General features: G+C 33.0%; 1 protein-coding gene across 1 annotated transcript in view; it reads right to left on the reverse strand.

Moving 5' to 3' along the window:
* Positions 1-1,418: 1,418 nt before the first annotated feature.
* LCORL (ligand dependent nuclear receptor corepressor like) overlaps positions 1,419-19,902 on the reverse strand; it is a 194,291-nt gene continuing 175,807 nt past the window's right edge. The window contains 3 exon segments of the mRNA XM_070068064.2: positions 1,419-7,856; positions 7,858-9,496; positions 17,377-17,470. Coding sequence (XP_069924165.2) covers positions 4,647-7,856; positions 7,858-9,496; positions 17,377-17,470 — 4,943 coding nt within the window. The 3' untranslated portion in view covers positions 1,419-4,646.

Raw genomic sequence — 19,902 nt, forward strand, 5'->3', positions numbered from 1 at the left:
ATACAGAAAAGTTGCAATATAAAAATGGTCAGAGGCATGTAATTTCACATGCTGTTGGGACACCTTTGAATCAATAAGGATTAGAAAGAGAACTAAGCATTTCCCAATCTTATTTGGTCACAAAGCTGTTTGCACACAGAGCATCTTTGGGGTCTAGTGTAACTTGGAACCCATCTTTGAATGCCTGTGATTCCAGAGGTGACTGTGAATTACCTGGAAATATTTTTCTATCACAGTTAAATTTAGAAAATCATATATGCTATGCTTCAGTTTTTTATTAAATGACAACTGTGATATTGAATAACATTATATGAAGGAATTCTAAATTTTATACAATAGTATCTAAAGATATTCTATGCAAATTTCAAAGAATATCTTGTGTGCAATGTTAAAAATGTGGTAAACATTCATAAGCAGGAAAAGAGGATGCATGGTGAGTCTTGGTATTAAGTAGTTGAAGGAGTCTATATTTAGTATCACCAATCACAATCTATGTGAAAACCGGAATTCTGAATGGAAAAAAATATTCAGTCATTTTTGAAGACAGATGAGAAAACAGAAGAAACTAACAAATTGAACATTTTTGAAAGTCAGCTCAAAAATCATCTGCTGTAATTGGCTCTTCACATACTCCATTTCCTGTGCCTCTCACTCTCCAAATCTATCTTATGTGTTAGTATTAGAAAAGATTATCTAGAACTCAACTCTGATCATATAGCTTCTCGCTATTCACAGGATGGACATTCTTGGCTCCACCCTTTCATCCTCCTGTTATACCACCTGGTGAACCCAGCCACTATTAAATCTAATGGTCTATCTCTAGGCTTTCATACTGGCAGCAAAGATAAATCCATATAGCTCTTAAATGCTATATTTTTGAAACAACTACTTCAAACCTTATACACATTACCCAATACCCAGTCCCACCAGATTATAGAAAATGGATCCTAATATCTCAACATCTGCCCACAAAACCATCACTTTTCATTCACACAGATTGTTTCTACTATCCTTTAAGAGAAAAGTGACCCTTCTGGCCAAGGCAGATTTCTCTAACAATGCTGCAGATCCTATATCCAATAACCATAGCTGGGGCATCTCTCCCTTTCCACTGCTTTCCATCTCATTTCTGTATCTTCAATTTTTTTTTAACTTGGCTTTAATCCTTACCTAGATAACTCTCAATCTCCTCTCTTTTCACAGCTATTTTTAGTTTTCTGTGCTCATTTTCTTCCTTTCTTCTTCTACATTTAATCATCTAATACTGAATGTGACTTTTGTTTCCCTTAGTCCACAAAAGCTGCTCTCTCTCTCAACTCATCAAGATAACCTCAGTGGCTATATAATCAAAGAACCACTTAAGGGTCTATCTTAACTGACTTCTTATCAACAATTTACACTGTAGTCTTTTCCCTTCACCACACTACTTAACCTTTCTTTTTATCTCCTGAGTACCCTCTTTAGTCTCCTTTTGTGTACATCTTTTCTTTTCCTTGTATCTTTAGGTTCTAAACTTTCAATCTTACGGAGTAATCTCTTCCACTGTCATGGCTTAAATTACTTGTTTACTCCTAAATATTTATCTCAGCCCTCTTTCCTGGGGCAAGACTTACATTACCAAACAGCTTCCTAAACCTCTCTTCTTGGTATCCCACTAGCTACCTCAAATCCGTTCTAAAACTAAACCCTGTATGAGTGTTCTCTTATATCTCAGAGAAATTTACAAGGAATTCCCCAGATGTCCAAGGCAGACACCTGGATATTATCCTTTACTCCTCTACTAAGACACTGATTTTCCTTCACAGATCTCTCTCAAATGTATCTTCAATTACTGCTATTATTGGGCTTAAGACATATTTTTTTCCTCATTAACTCATGATCTCACAATTCAGACTATGCTTTCCTCAGTTAGACACTTTTCCACCCACCCTCCCAATCCATGAATCTTATTTTATGCCTCAGATCTGATAAATCAGCATTCCAAACAAGCCTGCTCTCTTGTCACTTAAATTTTCCACATGTAGTTTTCTCTGCCTGAACCATTCGTCTTCCAACTTCTAATACTTAGGCATGCTTCAAGCCTCAGCCTAGATGTGACAGGCAGAAAAGCTTGCTTAATTCCCTAAATCTGAGTTCAGCTTCCCTCCTGTGTTCCTATAATCCATCCCTCTCTGATCACAGCACTCCTCCTTGTACAGGAATCACCTATTCATTTTTGCATCCCGCAAGAAATGGTAACCTTCATTAGAGTAAAAGCCACAATTTAACCATTATGCCTCCTTCAAACGTTATCTTACTGAAGTCATACAACACCATCTACTTATTGAATAAATAAATGAAGCAGCTCTTGTCTTTTAACTTATATAGAACTTTGAATCTTTCAAAGCTTCCAAGGTGACTAAGGGCATATTGTAGGCACTCATTAAATATTTGTTGAACTAAGAATAGGACAAAATTGCATTTTTTATAAGATTTACATGATGATATACAGTAGTACAAATCCGATGGAGTATAAATTTTAAAATTCCATTGTACTAAATGTATCTGAACAGTTAATCTCAAAATGTACAAAAACATGTTTACGGTAGAAGCAAAACTCTCATAGGAAATATTCCAAAATTCATTATATACATCTCCCTAGGAAAGACTTTTCTAGAAAAGTCCTATTGCTAAGTCTCTCAAGTCTCCAGTCACTAATTATTCTATGAAGGAAAAAAAAAACATATATAAACTAATAACAAGATTTAGTATAATTTCCAAAAAGGCAAAAAGTATCAATGAAATACTAAGAATGAGAAAAAAATACTTTAAGAAAACAGTTACAGATAAATACAATATTGCTATAAATACAAGTTCATAAAAATAATATCCTTGTTGATTAAAAAAACAATGTTAAAAATAAAGAAGGAAAGTTATCAGCAAAAGATAAATAAAACTTTAAGCAGAACAGGGAATAGTACTAGAAGTTTTTAAAATGAAAAAGATGAAAAACAATTCTTCATGACACTAAAAATTTTGTAAATATGCCAAAGAAATTTTGAAATTATTTTGAAAAATAATTAGGCATCTTCCATCTTACTTTTCTAGGATGATCCCATATTTCATGGGGTGGATTATATTGAAATATACTTTGCAGTTATTTCTTAGAAGATACAATGGCTAAGAATCTTGAAGGACAAAATACGGTTCTGTTGTTAAAATGAGTAAATCCAAGTTACTTTTGGAAAACAGTAAAAGTATGAAATGAGGATGATATAAAGAATTAAAAATGAACTTCACATTCTATTTTCCACTCATGACAGTCTTTAAAAAATATGTGTGTATATTTTCAGGTCAATTATATATATATTTTTAATCACCATGAGGTTTTTAATTCTGACATATTGGTTATAGTATTATTTTTAGTTATCCTGAGGATAATAAAGGCCATTCTTTTCAGTTTTGATTCACCTTTCAAAAGAGACTATTACACCTCTAAAATTTTAATTACTGATATTAGATATTTGAACTTTTAATCATTACATATAGGTATTACTGAAATGGGTGTTTTAAAGTTATTCAGTTAAATAATTGAAATGGGGGCATAAAATCATTAATTTATTAAAACTCTAGAATTTAATAACTGCTTTTTAATATTTAACATAAGACCTAATACTATTTAGTTTTAAAATAAGTTTCTTAAGACAGAATTCATCAACTCCCCCCACCCTAAAATATATGTAACAATGCAATCATGACAACATATTCTTAAATTTCCAAATTCAACCCAGCATGCTTTCACGTCAAAAAGTAAACAATCAGCACTCCCACATCTCCTTAATATTTTGCATTATCTGGCAGTTATTAGTAGGCACAGAGTTGGAAATGGCTATGTTGCCATTACAGCATCCACATCTTATTTTTGGTAAGTTCTAAAGTCTCCTTAGGCACCAATGTCAGGTCACTATTAGCTGGGTAAAGCAATTTCCATTTGCATTCTGAGGTTAGCATTATATAACAATAACTTGTGTAAGACTCAATATAGCTTATCTGTGGAAAGGAATTCACATCCTTACATCTGTAGAAATAAATTCTACTTCTAAGAAAAGAACTATTCAACAAACCTGATTTATTGAAATAAATTATATCACTCTTCAAATAAGCAGTCTCAAGGTGATTCCAAAGCAGTACCAAAGGCTATAAGAACTTGATTGTGGATGTGAGTCTGACAGCCAAGGATTATGTTATAGCAATTTAGCAATGAAATAGTTATTTTTTTCTATACTGGTCTCAGAGTTATTATCAAGAGAATATATACATACATTGGCCTTTAGTGATTAATTTTTAGTTATTCACTTGGTCATCTTTATGAAAACTTTATTAGATTTATCAAATGCAAGTGCAGAAAATAAAACTTTAATATTAATGATATATTTTAAAGAAACTGTCTATACTAAATATGTTTTTATGTCCTTGAAATTCTGGATACATTAAGAGGTGGGGAAGTACACTAGCACATTTGGAAACACCTAATTACATGAGTTTCATACTAGGTGCCAAGAAATCAGGTTGTCCAAATATTTTAGAAATAAAATTGAACCAGCTGCTCTTTTTCTACCTGTTATCTTGTACTTTACTCAAGGCACCTACAATGAAACTTTTTAAAATTAAGTAGAGAAAAACTTACCTAGTTGGGATTTTGAAAAATAGTTTGCCATTTGTCCACTGTTGCAAGACTGTCGTTTATGTCTTTTTGTTGAAATTTCTGTGGTCTTCCAAGGTGGTCTTTTTCTTTTGTTCAATTTGCTAATAACTTCAGAACTATCAGGAGGATTCTTGTCAAAGCTAACAAATTTACTTAATTTACTATTGTCAAGCTGGTCAGTGAATTTATCATTTGAAGGACTATTTGCTTTAGTATTTTCTATTTCTTTAGTTTGCTTTTTAAAAGAATTCTGCCTAGCAGAATGGGACCTTAAAGTAAAGCGCTTTGATTCTTCTAAATGAGTCTGATGATTACTTCCACTGTCAATAGATTCAGGAGAATAAATGACTGTATTTAGTTTAAAAGTGTTTCTGTGCTCAAGATAGTTGATCTTCCTCAAAAATATCCTACAATCTTTTAAAGTTTTTGACCTCCAATTATTTGAGCATACACTTCCTGGTCTTGGTTCCCTTTCAAAATCTTTTTGGCTGCAATCTGTTCCAGTCTCCTTTGCTTCTGACTTAAATTTACTCTCTATATTAGAATGTGTTTTAAGGTCAGGGATTGCCATCTGCTGCTGCAAAAAGTCATCCCTGATCTCAGGTGGCACAATACACGAATTATCTACTGCATTTTCCCCTTCAAGTGGGATGTCAGTATTTGTCCTCCCCCCAGTCTTACTTAAAAACTGATTCTGGCAGAAAAATCTTAAGTTCCTCCTTTTAGAGTTCCAATCAACTGTTCCATGGCTGTGCAGCTTACCCTCTCTTCTCCACCTCTCATGGTGTAACCCCTTAAACTCAGTTCTTTTTAATCTAGCTAGTGTTAAATTACTCTTAATATTCAAGAGCGGAGAGCTAACCATTTTATGTAGTATATGCAACTTCCCTGCTGACTTTGAGGGAGAAGAGAGTGCAAATTTTTTAAAGTGCTTTCTAAAGGGGCTGTTATTAAAATCAGAATATTTGGTACCTAATTTAATTCCCCTGGTATTTATTACTTCCAAAGGGTTTCGAGCATTTGCTTTCCTAACTAGTGAAAGAGATTGTGTTTCTGTTGTTTGCATAAACCAGGTAGAGAGTTCATTCAAATCATATTTTTTCTGAAAAAGCATTTTTACAGGTGAAACTTCAAGTTCTAACAGACATGTTTCCAGAGGTTTTGCTATTTTGAAATTATCATTTTCAGCATGTTGTCTTTTTTTATGAACACAGTTTTCAGCTTCATCTCCACTCACTTGTACCCAAGCATTTGCTATTTGCTCAAATCTGTTGTTTAATTCCTCTAATAAGGAATCATTGGAAGTAGATGTAGCCCACCACCTGAGCAAAGGGTTTGATGAAATTATAGGGTCCAAGGAGACTTCTGAAGTGGACACTAAATTGTTATCGTCCAAACACTTTTTTGCATTCCTTGAATATCTAGTTCCTGGGGTATCTTTTGAAGCTATTTTTATCCTTGACTGCCTATGTTTTTTCTTCTGACTTTTACCTTTCTGCAAATGGAGCTTGTATGACTTATGAAGTACAGCATTTCTATAAAAAAGTGAACTAGAAGATGCTAATGAATGTAAGAAATGTAGAGATGGTTTTCTGTCCCTAATAGAATGTCTCAAAGGTACTGCAGCAACCATACTTTTTGATCCATTCTTACACGTGTCAACTGCAGTGTGCCTTACGTTATCCATCTTACTGCATTGTTGATCAAACTTTTCTTCAGGCAGAGCTTTTTCTAACATAGTCTCCTTTTCTAAAGGAGGTAAGCAGCTGCTAATACTTACTTCTCTTTCCTGAGGTGAAATTCTATTAATAGTCACAGAGATGCCAGAGATTTTCACTTTTGCAGGCCTACCAGGCTTTCTAATTATTGCCAATGGCTTTTGATTTGGTCGAATAATGTTCTTGGAAGGCTGAGGTATCACAGACTTGTTTTTGATAGGTCTAACATATTCAAAGCCTGACTCCAAGATCTCACTTTCAGTAGTCAAACTTGACATAGCACTTACCCTTTCACTTAAGTCAATTTCATGTTCTCTAATATTTCTGAGACTATTATATTCAGTTGGAAACTCAGCAACATTATTTAAAGACCTAATATTGCTTTTGTTTGCATTTCCTTCAGAAACATGTCTTTTAGTTCTTCTTGATCTGCCATAAATAACAGTTACTGTAATACTCTTTTTGTAAATACCTTCCTTTACTTCTGATATGAGAGATTCTGAGCTCTTTCTTTCAGTATTAAAGGACTCATTTTGGCAAATGGTGATGTCTGTTTGATCAATTTTAGGCTTTGGTGGTCTTCCAATTGGTCGCTTAACCTGTTTCACAACTTGGGGACCTATTTTTTTAGGTCTACCTGGTTTTCTTTTAAAAGATGAATCAATAATACCACTTGAATTTTCCTTACATTCTTCTTGTGGCTTATCACTTTTTATATCATTAACAAACATTTCAGAAGATTCTGCAGCTTCTTTTGTACAATTAAATTTGTTTAATTCTCTTTGAAGAGTGTCATTATCATAATGGTTAGAACCATAATTTTCATACTTAGCATTTGGGGTATCCTCATTTGTTTCTCTTTTTTTCCCAATTCCACGATGTGTTACACGTTTTTCAGAAGGAACGCCAGCATTTGATTGAGATGTATCAACTGAAGTTAAAGTATATTTGACTCCTTCATTGCTTTTAACCTCAGATAAAAACATGAGTTTAATAGGACTAGAATAGTTGGGTACTGAAGAGCTTTCCACACCTTCATATTTTTTTGATACATTTTCAGCATTGGAAATCAAGCTACCCATATCTGAAGTAGACTTTTTCAGATTATCAAGTCTTTTGTTATTTAAATCTACTGTAGGCATACAATGACTTTTGATAATATTGTTGGATGTTACCAGAGACTTTGTTAAACTCTGCTCTTTGCATGCCACTCTACTTAGATTAAGATTCATATTTCTCCCAGAATTTTGGTCTTTACCATCAACTTCTATCACTTTCTTAGATGCTTTATATCCTTCTGATAATGACTGATTATTCCAAGACTTTTTGGCCATATTTATTGTATCTTCCAAACGTTCCACAACAACTTGCAAATTAGAACTCATTGCAATTTTGTTTAGGTCTATATTGTGTGAGCTTTCAATCTGAATATTTTTCACAAGTTCTTTTTTTTTTTGTGGATTCAGATACTCTTTTGGCCTTAGGAGATTTTTTGAAAACGTAATTATTTGTTACATATATAGAATACCACCCTGGAGGCACAATATTTCGTTTATTTCTGTTTAGAGGTTCAGGAACATCACTTCTCAAAGGAGTTTGAAAAGTCTCTAATTTTGGATTCTCCCAATGATTTTGCACAATCATTTTTCCAGTTGCAGATTTCTCTTGTGACTTTCTTATGTTCATTTTCTCAGGTGAAGTTGCTTTAAAGCTTTCTGAAAATGCATCAAAAGCCGAGTTAGTTTCTAAACTGCGAAGAGGTAGTTGCAATGAATGTAATGCATAATTTGGTGAAAATGATGTTTCTGCATGATTTTTAACTTCAAAGCTTTTAGAATTTTGTAAACAAGGCCCCTGGCAATGGCAGAATTCTTCTTTGTCCGATGAAAATATCTCATCACTGTGCATCAATTTCCTTGAATTTTTTTCACTGTATTTTTTTCTAATAAAACTTTCATCAAGACTGGCAAGTTCTCTTTTTATCTGTAAAGACTGCCTTCTAAACATGGGTGAGTCAGGAGAACTGTGCATTGCAAATAAGGTTTCTTGACGCTTTCGAAATCTTGTCTGAATAATTTTATTTTCTACATTTTCATCATGTTGACTCAGTAATTCCATAAAACTGTAATCACTGGCCTTTGCATTATGCAAGAGAGAGGTTATTAAATCTCCCAACTTGAAATCGTAATCTGCATTACAATCACTGCTAGATAATTTTATAAGGTTTGTTGTATCTGTGGTTTCTATTGATTTTAATTTTTCATTAATGCGATCCATTAAATCTTGAAAAATGAAACCAGATTCACCTTTTTCATGATTTTTGGTACAATTATTGCTGTCATCCAAGAGCAAAAAATCAGAGTTACTTATTTTTTTAGTTTTATATATTTTACCTTCATGATCACACTTGTTGATGCTTATTTCTGCTGGTGTGAGAGATGGAGGCTGGTTAATATTTGTTTCAAGTTTGTTATTTTCTAAGCCTGAAAGCTCTGAGATGACATCCTTTAACTTTTCAGTTCCTTCAGTCTGTACAGGTGACAATGGTGGGGGTGAGGGGCTTCGAGATCTACAAAGATCTTTAAGACTTACTGAAAGATCACACAATTCCCTTGACAAAAGAGGACTATGAAAGGTGGATTTTGTAGAGTGAACGTTTGGTAGTGGTCCAGAACAGCACCTGTGAGAATTATAACCATTTGCGATTTCTCTATTCACTACTGTCTTAATATGTTCAACAGTTACAGTTTGGCAAGATAAACAATGTAAATCTTTAATACAGACTGGCAGAGGCCCTAAACCAGGGCTCTGTCTTTCATTTTGTAAGCACCCTCTTTCTGCCAGTCTGTATTCACAACTACAGAACAGACTATGTATATCATCTTCAATTAGGGGCTTTTGAGATTCTGAAGACACAGAACATGATGCATTACAACAAAAAAGAGAAGCAGTACTCTGCTCTTGGACTATACATTTCAACATAGCCAAAACTTGTTGCTGGTGATGTATGCACAAAGATTCCAAAACTTTGCTTAATGCTGATTTTTCTTTTTCCATTTTAGTAGCTTCCTCTGATTTTGCATCAACAGTTGAACTAAAAATAAAAATCAAACAAAAAAATGAATTACAGCAAAAATACCATCATAAGGAGTCATAATTTTAACAGAGTTGAATAAAAGATATTTTGGTACTGTTGGACTCCTATAAAAACTACAACAATGACATCTTCATTATTGTTTAGCAAAAATGTAATGAAGCACTGATGATAATTAACTTCTTGTGATGAAGTTTAAGAATTAAAATAAGGCCCTAATTTTGCAGAAATATAAAAGCTAATGATTACACATGGCTATAATTATATATTAATATTTAGTGTCTTGATATATTAAGAATATTTAATGGAAAGTGCTTCAGGAGTTACCATTTTTATCAACATTTTATAAGTTATTTTGAAACTACCAGTCAAATTAGTGCAAATATGGAAAAAAGATGTAGAAGTATAAAATCTTTATTTAAAGTAATTTTTAAGGCAGTGAAAATGAAATTAATAAAAGAGAGCTCTACATAGTCACAAGGAAAATTAAGGGATTTAGATTTAATATAAATAACAGAATATCTTTCCTAAGATTAAGCTGCAGGCATTTTAACCTAATAAAATAAAAAATGGAAGCTATTTAAAAATGAAATCTACTCTTAATTGATTTTAAATACTCAAGTAATTACATGAAACTAAAGTCATTACATTACTTACCTAATTATTAAATTTCAAATGCTGGAAAATGCCCCTCTGCAGAAACTAACATACATCTAATTTAACTAAAACCCAGGAATGCTTATCAACCAATTACAGAAGGCTACAAAAATATCTTTTTAATCCAATACCAGCAGCAAGAAGAGTAAAATCCATTAAAAGAATTCTGTTTCAGAAAAGTATCTATTTTAATTAAACATATCACCAAACTCTGTACATGAAAACAGCCTTTCACTTGTGATTTGTTATATTTGTTGTTGTTTATAGTTCCTGGTTTGTTGAAATTTTATTTTCAGTTGGAATTGAGATATGTTGATTATAAACTGCCATTGAAAAAATTATGTTGCTAAAGACTATTCTCAAATATACTAAAAATCCAAGGATGTTTCATTTAAAACAAAAAGTGGAATTAATCTTTTTATTTTACTCCCTAGAACTGGCATAAGCTGTTCCATAGATAGAAGTATGCAACATTTCATTTAAATTTATAAAAGTATGCTATTTGAGTAGCAAAATTATCAAAGTTTGAACATTTGATTAAAACTTTTCAGGAAAAAAATTTAACTTTACCAGATTCAACCAACATTTCACTAAAACTAGCAAATGATGTGACATCAAGAAGCTATCAAAGTGAGAAGAGATGTGAAATTGCAATACAACTTTTTATGCCCACTGCTGCCTACACATAGATTAAGATAGGACATTACCCCAGTTCCTTTGCCTTTTTGAAAATTTTGTAATGGTTAGAAGTGTAAAATGATATAACTGACACCCAGGATTCAGTATTAGAAAGTTAAAAAAAAATGAGAACAAAATCAAGAGGAAATGTTAACTATAAAATATTAAGATATAATTATACTTTTTTCCAGCAAATTAAAAATTTCACATAAGCAAAAGAAAATAAAAATCTTCTAATAAATGTATTTCAATGGTTTTTCTAATAAATGTGTTTCAATGGTTTTAAGTGATATTATGACCTGTTAAACATGTTAAAATGAGAACTGACATGTTTCTTAGAAAAATATGCTGCACTGTATTGTAAAGATTAGTATTATTTTGTAAGTTACTGAAATGTTCAAAGGCTTCTGTTAATAACGACATAACAGAAGAAATATCAAGGTGTCTGGTGGTAAATAATCTTAAAAAAGTTACAATTTCAATGTGATTAAATATGAAAACCTCTCAAGTTTTACAACCCTTTTCTGATATTCCAAGGTTTTCTATAGTTTTAAGAGTTTTTCTGATTCATTTTATTACTTTCAGGAATGGAATTTCAAAAATACCACAGTGGCCAGTATTTAATTCTATATTAATAGCTTAATAAATATATCTAGATATTAAGATGAGATTACATTTTACAGATCACATATGAGATAAGTAAGTTTTCAGTAAGTTCTATAATATGCTCATCTGGCTTCAGATTTCTTGCATGTTAGAATTTCAAAGAAAAACCCACCATTTGAGTAAATAATACATGTTAGTCCCCAATCTAGAATTTATTCTCAAGTGATTACGAAAAACTTCTAAAACTGTTTTTCTCATATATTCCTTGTTTTAATGGTTAAAATTTTATTTTTTCCACTTTGATTTATAAACCAACATATCCTGTCTACTTCTTTTTGTGCTTTACTATTCATTTTCCCATTAGAAGCTTGTTACTGAAATATGTCTATGGAAAAAGTAAATTTCTAATACTGATTTTAATAAAACTGCTTCCTAGTAGGGAATCAAAGAAGTCAGTATAGTCAGGGTTTTTCTTTTCACTTTTTTGTTTTTCTTTTACTGAATAAGTAAATCAATCACACACCAACAGTGCTGTAAATTTAAGTGCAAAAGCATTGAAGTGCTTTACTACAAATTACAACCTAGAAACACGTTAACTGAACAATTAAAATTCATACAATCAGATTTAGATATATAACAACACAAAGTAGGAACAGAATTACAGTACATTTACAACACAAGACAGATACATGAATTCATTAGAAAATATTGTAATAAATAATTCATGAATTATAGTGCAATTGATTTATGCATAAATATAACTAATTGCCTAACAATCAGTTTATATTAACAAAATCTGTCAAAATCAAGGCAGCCACAGAGTTTTACTAAATTACTGCGACAATGGAAATACTGCAATTAAAAAACAAATACAAGTATTTGTACTGTAAACAACTAAAAAAATCAGTCTCACTAAAGTTAGTATACAATTTAATATAAAATTGTCATTAGCTACCAGAAATGGTTTAAACAACTTTACTGAGCAGTAGTTTTCTAAAAACAGAGGCACTGTTTTTTCTTTTCCTTCTTTTTAAATTTTAAATATAAAATACTTGAGGAACATTCAAATAAGTGGAAAGCACATACAGGTTGCTTTCACCTTCATTAAAAGACTGCTGAAACTGGATTTTTCAGAAAAGTGTCAATTAACAAGTAGTAACTGGTAACTAAATTTATAAAGTACTTTGAAAATTTAACATAAAGAACATCTTAATAGAATCACTGGGTAGAAGGGGAACCCATAAATTTCCCTGCCTTTCCTAGTTTGTATAATCAAAAAGTTAACTCAATAATAGAAACATTTTGTTTCTTTTAAAAGTTATGGGTTGATCATTACCTATAAACTATCAAAAAATATTTTAATTTACTATTTCTGACCAAAAATAAATAATACAAGTACTAAAATGCTGTAAATTAATTATAACATTACCTATAAAACTACTGATCACTGTGAAGTCAATAGCAAAATGATCCCTGATTTATGAATCCTGTAAAGTTTTTGGTCAGGTCATCTTTAAATGATATAAAAGTGTTCTGTAAGTTTCCCTTTACTATAAACTTCTCAATCAATTTATTAATGTAAATATAGTGTGAGGAATAAAAAATACAATATAAACATTATGTAATGCAGTCAAGCCCCCAAAGTTCTACAAGTAAAATTCTGTATAAAGAGGTCAATAAAATTGTTTTGAAACATTTACTTTACTGTTAACTTTGTTTTTCAGTGGGGGGGGAGGGGAAATATATTAAATAATCCAAGTTCTGGCCCTCACAAAATATGGCTTAATTCTTTAAAAAGAAAGATGACCCTGACATCTGCTGTTTTGTAATCTATTATGTATATTTTCTTGGGGGAAAAAAAAAAGAGCAAGAGGATTCATACCCTAGTATGCAGGTAACATTAATAGCTGAAGAGGGTTCAGTATAGATCTCAGAGACCAATTATAGCTACTTAATTGTATAGTTTCTCACTCTTCAGTTTCTTTAAACATATATAAGCAGTTTTTCAGTTTAATAGCTGAAAATCTCTTTAGTATTTTATGTATATGTGATTATTAAATACACACAAACACAAGTGTAGAAACACAAGTATTTGACAAGGTGCACTTACTTTTTTAAATTCAGCTATTATTATTCCTTTTGGATTTAGGAAAACTGGCTTAGAAAAATGATTAGAACCTGAATTTTAACAGAGAAAAGGGGCACTCAGGAATTTTGAAAATATAAAGCAAATCCTCATTCTTTATAGAGAGGCACATGCTTTATAATACTTTACAACTGAAACTGCATATTCCATAAATCCAACATGGATACTTTGACTCATACTTTTTAAAACTGCTATATAAAAATCACTGGTCTCTCTCAGGAATCTAGTAAAAGTTAAAATGCACTGCCCAGCTTCTAACTACCCAGTTAGTAGAGAGTTTACATTACTGAAAGTTCAAAACAGCTTCAGTGTTAAATATTTGTAAATCTATTCAAGACCCTGAACAAACTGCAAATTTGGTTATTAGCAAAATGATAATGTATCGCCCACCAAAATGAAATCTGTAATTCATTTTGATAAACTGAAAATGTTTTGAAATGTCACAGCAGCAAATATATTAAAGTTACACTGAGGTTTTTCAACAGGAGTGTGTCACAATCCTTAAATTTTAAAGTAGTCATAACATCAACTAACCAGCACATTTAAACCAAAGTTATCATTCTCAAGCTTTTTCTGTGCACATTATAAACATGCTCTAAGTTGCATTCCAACTTTCTTTTCTAACCTTACACATTAGCTTATTTTTCAAATGAAAAACAAAATTAAATAATTAAATTTAAATTACTTTTTGTTCTTAGTATTCCATCTTATATTAAAAGATTCTATAGCTGCTGGGGTTAACTATGTGTCAGTTTTTTCTTTTAAAAGTATATACCTTATAAACCCCAACTTCCTGCTAAATCAACTAGTAAATGATAAATATTAAAATTTCATTATACATATCCTTTAAGGTTTTCTTTTCTATTCCTGGGGATGCACTTGAGTGCATTTCATATTTTATAGAATGCACTGTAGTGTACTAATACTGTATATATTAATGTTTCTTAATATGAGAGTTTCTTTATTTCAGATTTGATGGTTGTTTGACATACTTACAATAAATGTAAGTATGCTATATAAAAATGTTTACAAAGTGTTAATATCATATTTCCATTATAAGATGGTTCAACTGAATGGCTGGAATGGTCTTTCACTAATAAAAATGTTTCACTTGACAATTACTTGTTTTCCCACAACGCTTTATGCTATTGACTACTAAAGAAAACCTGAATCTTTTTCACCTATTTATACAAGGATTAAATACAAACTACCAGAATTAAGTAAGCAACTATATAATTCTGTCCACAGTGAAAACCCTGAATAAAACTTTTTTTTCAAAAGGCATGTAAGTGGTTTTTGATCTGTAAAATTTCATGTCTCCTGTCAGAGTGAGCATTTGTAATTCCCACATGTGTGTATATAGACACACAAATACACACCTGTGCACATACACACACGCAAATACACACACACACACATTTTCCTAACAAGTAATCTACACAGGCTTGCTGCTGTTTTTGCAGCTGCCAGTCCCTGAATCTGTCGTATGATATAACCCAGTGTCTGGTAATCGTAGTTTCTTCTTCGGAGGAGTCTTCAGTGTTCCAGATCTTTCTTTTACCTTGTATTCTAAAGTGCTGTGAGGTACCCCATAAATTCCTTGTGCTTTGGAAACACTCATTTTTCCACTCATTACCATTGCAATAGCCTCTTCCATTATTTCATGATCATATTGCCGATAGCGGCCACGTTTTTTCCTGGGCTGTTTATTATCTTTTCGATCCAATCCATCTTCAGTATTTTCAGAGGCTCCATCAACTGTTCCATTTTTAGAATTAAGACACAAAGGAGAGAGGTCCCCATGTAGAAAGTAAGAGTCAACACTTGAGTGAGTTACAGGCCCAGAACATTCTATTTTGTTCTGTTTAGGGAGTATATTTTTCAGTTTTTGGAGAGCTGATCCTTCTAGGACTGAAGAGGTTTTAGAAACTTGATACATAACATCCAGCAGACCAGAACCATCAGATTGTGATTTTGAAACAGAACTTACTCGGAGCTGAGGAATTTTTAACTGTACAGTAGGATTTGAAGTTTCATATTGAAGGCTTTCATTTTTTTCTTTAAACTGAGTAACCATTTTCTGTAGAGTTAATTGATGGAGGTAACTGGAAGCTGTTGGGAATTTTAATTCTGAGGTTTCAAGTAGATTGAGTTTACTTTTTTCTGTGCGCTCTGCTTGAGCTCTTGCCCACAGGGCTACTTTTTGCAGCACTGCGCAAGTTTCTTTACTGTCTTTATATGAGTAACTATCATTGAAATCTCGAGTTTTGTTTTTAAAAGATGCAGGCTTCCCTGCTGGTAAGGCTTCTAAGTGGAGAAGTAAAGTTTTTTGAGGTATGCCATAAAGTATGCCTGCTTTATTTATGTCCAGTGCTCCAGACTGAATGTCTTTCAAAGCTTTTGAGAGCAAACCATCTGCAAACTCAGCACTTCTTTCCACATAGTCCTCTCTGTTTCTGTGTAGTCTCCTGGATGGATGGAATGAAACGATGGTAAACTGATGCATGAGAGACTCTCACACAGCTATGGAAGGGGAGGGTCCACTCCTTTATTATACTCCTTGCTTAGGTAACATCACTGCTTATGACACTTTTAAGTCTGTGAGATGTGGTAGTTACTCCTTATCAAAGCAAACGCTACCGTCCTGGTAGGACAATGTGTCAATGATACGGTGGCCTCAACAGGCAAACCTTCCAAGAACATAAAATCCTAACTCAGTATTTGTAAAAATATTCTCATGATGTTGCTATTCCTTTGTAAGATGCTTGCAGAGCAACACTTATAATTTTTACTTGTACAATTAGAGTTCCATTGTTAAAAAATACCCAAATCCTAAAGGAGTTTTTGTTAGTAGAAACGTGACGTTACCGCTAAACAAGTAATAAAAGAGTCAACCCCTTTAAAGGAAATTTGTAGCAGCAGGAATATTTCCATACACAAACATCCCATATTTCCACAAGACTAAAGACTAATTTTTCTCTAGAAAAAAGCTTAAAAATTGAAACCAGTAGATAAGTTATATTTGAATAGTAGGTAAGTTATAGTTGAATAAAGTAATTTATTTTTAGATGTTATTTCTCTTGAATCTAATGATTTTCAAAGTTTCTCAAAAAGTTTACTAATCCTATGACTCAAATGCTATTATCATCTTAGTTGAAACAAAATACACTCTATATCTAAGATTTAAATGTGACAAAAAAAGCTTCCTACATAGTTAGTTAATGGGAAGATGCAAGTTACAAAAAAAAAAAAATCCAAGAATCCAACAGAACAGCATTTCACTACTAGTTATTTATTTAAATTAATGACAGCTTTCAAAACATGAAAGAATATTTTGTGGTGGTTACAAGCTATTTTAAATCTTTTGCCACCACATCTAAAGTACAATGAAAAAAGTGTAATCACTATAAAATAGCTTTAAGAATTAGTAAGCACTTTTAGAATTTGCTTTAAAATTTTATATATTAAAATTACATATTTTCCTTAAAATTGTCACCTGAATATTTAAAATTCTCTTACTTGTCCTGCTTCTTAGTTTGTATTCTATGATTAGGTTGATAGTTCATTTTAGTAACATGAACTAAAGTTTGGTGATTGTTCTGATAACTTTTCTTTAACAGAAAGCATAAAAAAGAAAGAGAAAGGACAAATGAAAGGTATGAGAAAGACACACTTATGAGCAACAAAAATTCTGGAAGAAAACTATGTCAATACTGCTCAGAATAGTATTAAGAATTCTCTGCAGAGATAATTTTACATTAATATTAAATTATGTCTCCTAGATATTGCTTACCCAGCCATTGAATTTTCAGAAGAAGGATCACTTATGGATGACTCTTCAGATTTTATGCTGGTTTTCTTTGTAGAGAGATCTAACACTCCATCCCCTATAATTTTTGCAAGAGAAAAAACTTTATATCTGTAATAGGTAAGCCTTACAATTTAACATTTCAAATTTTGCTGATCCACTAATTCATGACCTAAAAATTAATACATATATTTTAATATATGGCCATTTCCTAATCATCTTAAACAGTTTCAGCAACAGGATATGTGTGGGAAATTACTAAAAATGAAAAAGGAACAGAAGAGGAGCTAGTACTGATTGCCAGATGACATAAAAAAACTATGTGATATAAAATCTGTTTAACAACAGCTTTTTTTTTTTTTTTTTTTTAAGATTTATTTGAATGGTAGAGGGGGAGAGAGAGAGAGAGAAAGGAAGAAACAGAGATACAGAGAGATCTTCCACCCACCATTTCACTCCCAAATATCTGCAAATGCTACAGCCAGGATTGGACCAGGCCAAAGCCAGGGGCCTGGAACTCTATTTGGGTCTCCCACATAGGTGGCAGGAGACCAAGTACTTAGGCCATCATCTGCTACCTTCCCAGGCACAATAGCAGGAAATTGGATCAGAAGTAGAATAGGTCAAGACTCAAACCAGCAGTGTTATGGATGCCTGTGTCATAAGCAGCAGATTAACCCATATAGCTATAAGCCACAACATTGGCCCCAGCCCTGTAACATCAACGCCTGGTCCCCTCTCCCATTATTCTGTAGTGAATAACCACAGGATTGCTCATCCATGACTGTTTTTCATTCAAGGCAGCAGCCTAGATAATATCTTGGGAAGATAGGAATGATATTAGTATTATAAACCAGAAAGAACAGAAAATGTGATGATAAGTAAAGAGAACTGAATAATTAATTCTTATTAGGACTAGTAATATGTGGCACATACATCATGGGAAGACTGTGACTCTATGTACAATGAATAACTTTCCTGGAACTTACAGTATAAAATCTTTCTATTTTAAATGATAGAAATGTACAAAAGTTGAATCATTGTCCATGTAATATATTGTGATTCTATCTATGATTGGATGACAATACTTTTTTTTTTTTGACAGGCAGAGTGGACAGTGAGAAAGAGAAACAGAGAGAAAGGTCTTCCTTTGCCATTGGTTCACCCTCCAATGGCCACCGCAGCCAGTGTACTGCGCTGATCCGATGGCAGGAGGCAGGTACTTATCCTGGTCTCCCATGGGGTGCAGGCCCAAGCACTTGGGCCATCCTCCACTGCACTCCCTGGCCACAGCAGAGAGCTGGCCTGGAAGAGGGGCAACCGGGACAGAATCCGGCGCCCCAACCGGGACTAGAACCCTGTGTGCTGGCGCCGCAAGGTGGAGGATTAGCCTAGTGAGCCGCGGCGCCGGCCGGATGACAATACTAACTTTAGAAAAAATAACCTGCTTCAAAACAACTGCCTAAGTATTATTAAAATGAAGTTACTGGGGCTGGCGCTGTGGCACAGTGGGTTAATGCCCTGGCCTGAAGCACCAGCATCCCATATAGGTGCCGGTTCAAGACCCGGCTGCTCCACTTCTGATCCAGCTCTCTGCTATGGCCTAAGAAAGCTGTGGAAGATGGCCCAAGTCCTTGGGCTCCTGGCACCTGGCTTCAGATTGGCGCAGCTCTGTCCGTTGTAGCCAACTGAGGAGTGAACCATCAGATGGAAGACCTCTCTCTCTCTCCTCTATTTAACTCTGACTTTCAAATAAATAAATAAATCTTTAAAAAAAATGAAGTTACTTCTATTACTATTAGAGTATGGAACATATTTAAAATAAAAGATAAAAATAACCTATAGATTTAAAACTGAGAATTTGTCTTTATTGTTAGTTCAAAAATGAAATTTTAGAGTGTAAGAAAGGAATTATTATAAGAAAATAGTTATTTAGAAATATAATAAAAATCAACTGGGTGTTAATGTCACCACACTAAAGTATTCACGGAGAAACAGATGAAAAAACAAAATAAAATACCCTACCCATAATCTCCATAGAATTGAATAATTTACTAGTGTTTCATATGTACAAAGCACTGTTCCAAGAATTAGGTATAGTAAACAAAGATGCCAAAGTACCTATTCTCAGGGTGTTCAGGATTCTAGTGAGACTAATTCATAAACCATAACCACCACCTACACCAATCATGACAGTTCTACTGCAGAATGTAACACAGAGGCAGCTGACAGAATAACGAGGGTAGGGCTGAGGAGGCTACTGTTTCATAAGATGTTATTCAGCGTAGATCTCTTGATTTGAACAGGGTCCTAAATAAGGTAAGGTCACCAACCAGATATATGGAAGAGCTGCTAAAAAGAATAATTTGCCCAGAGGTTGTGATACAGAATCCTGTCTGGAATAAAAAGAGGCCAGAGGGTCTGGAGTGTAGTTACCAGGGTGAGTGAGATAAGTTCAGATAATGTTGTAGGAAAAAGTCACATAGGGCCATTTGGGCCATGATAAGAACA

This window comes from Oryctolagus cuniculus, chromosome 2, assembly GCF_051225735.1.
Source record: "Oryctolagus cuniculus isolate XC-2025 breed Fujian yellow rabbit chromosome 2, ASM5122573v1, whole genome shotgun sequence".
NCBI lineage: Eukaryota > Metazoa > Chordata > Mammalia > Lagomorpha > Leporidae > Oryctolagus > Oryctolagus cuniculus.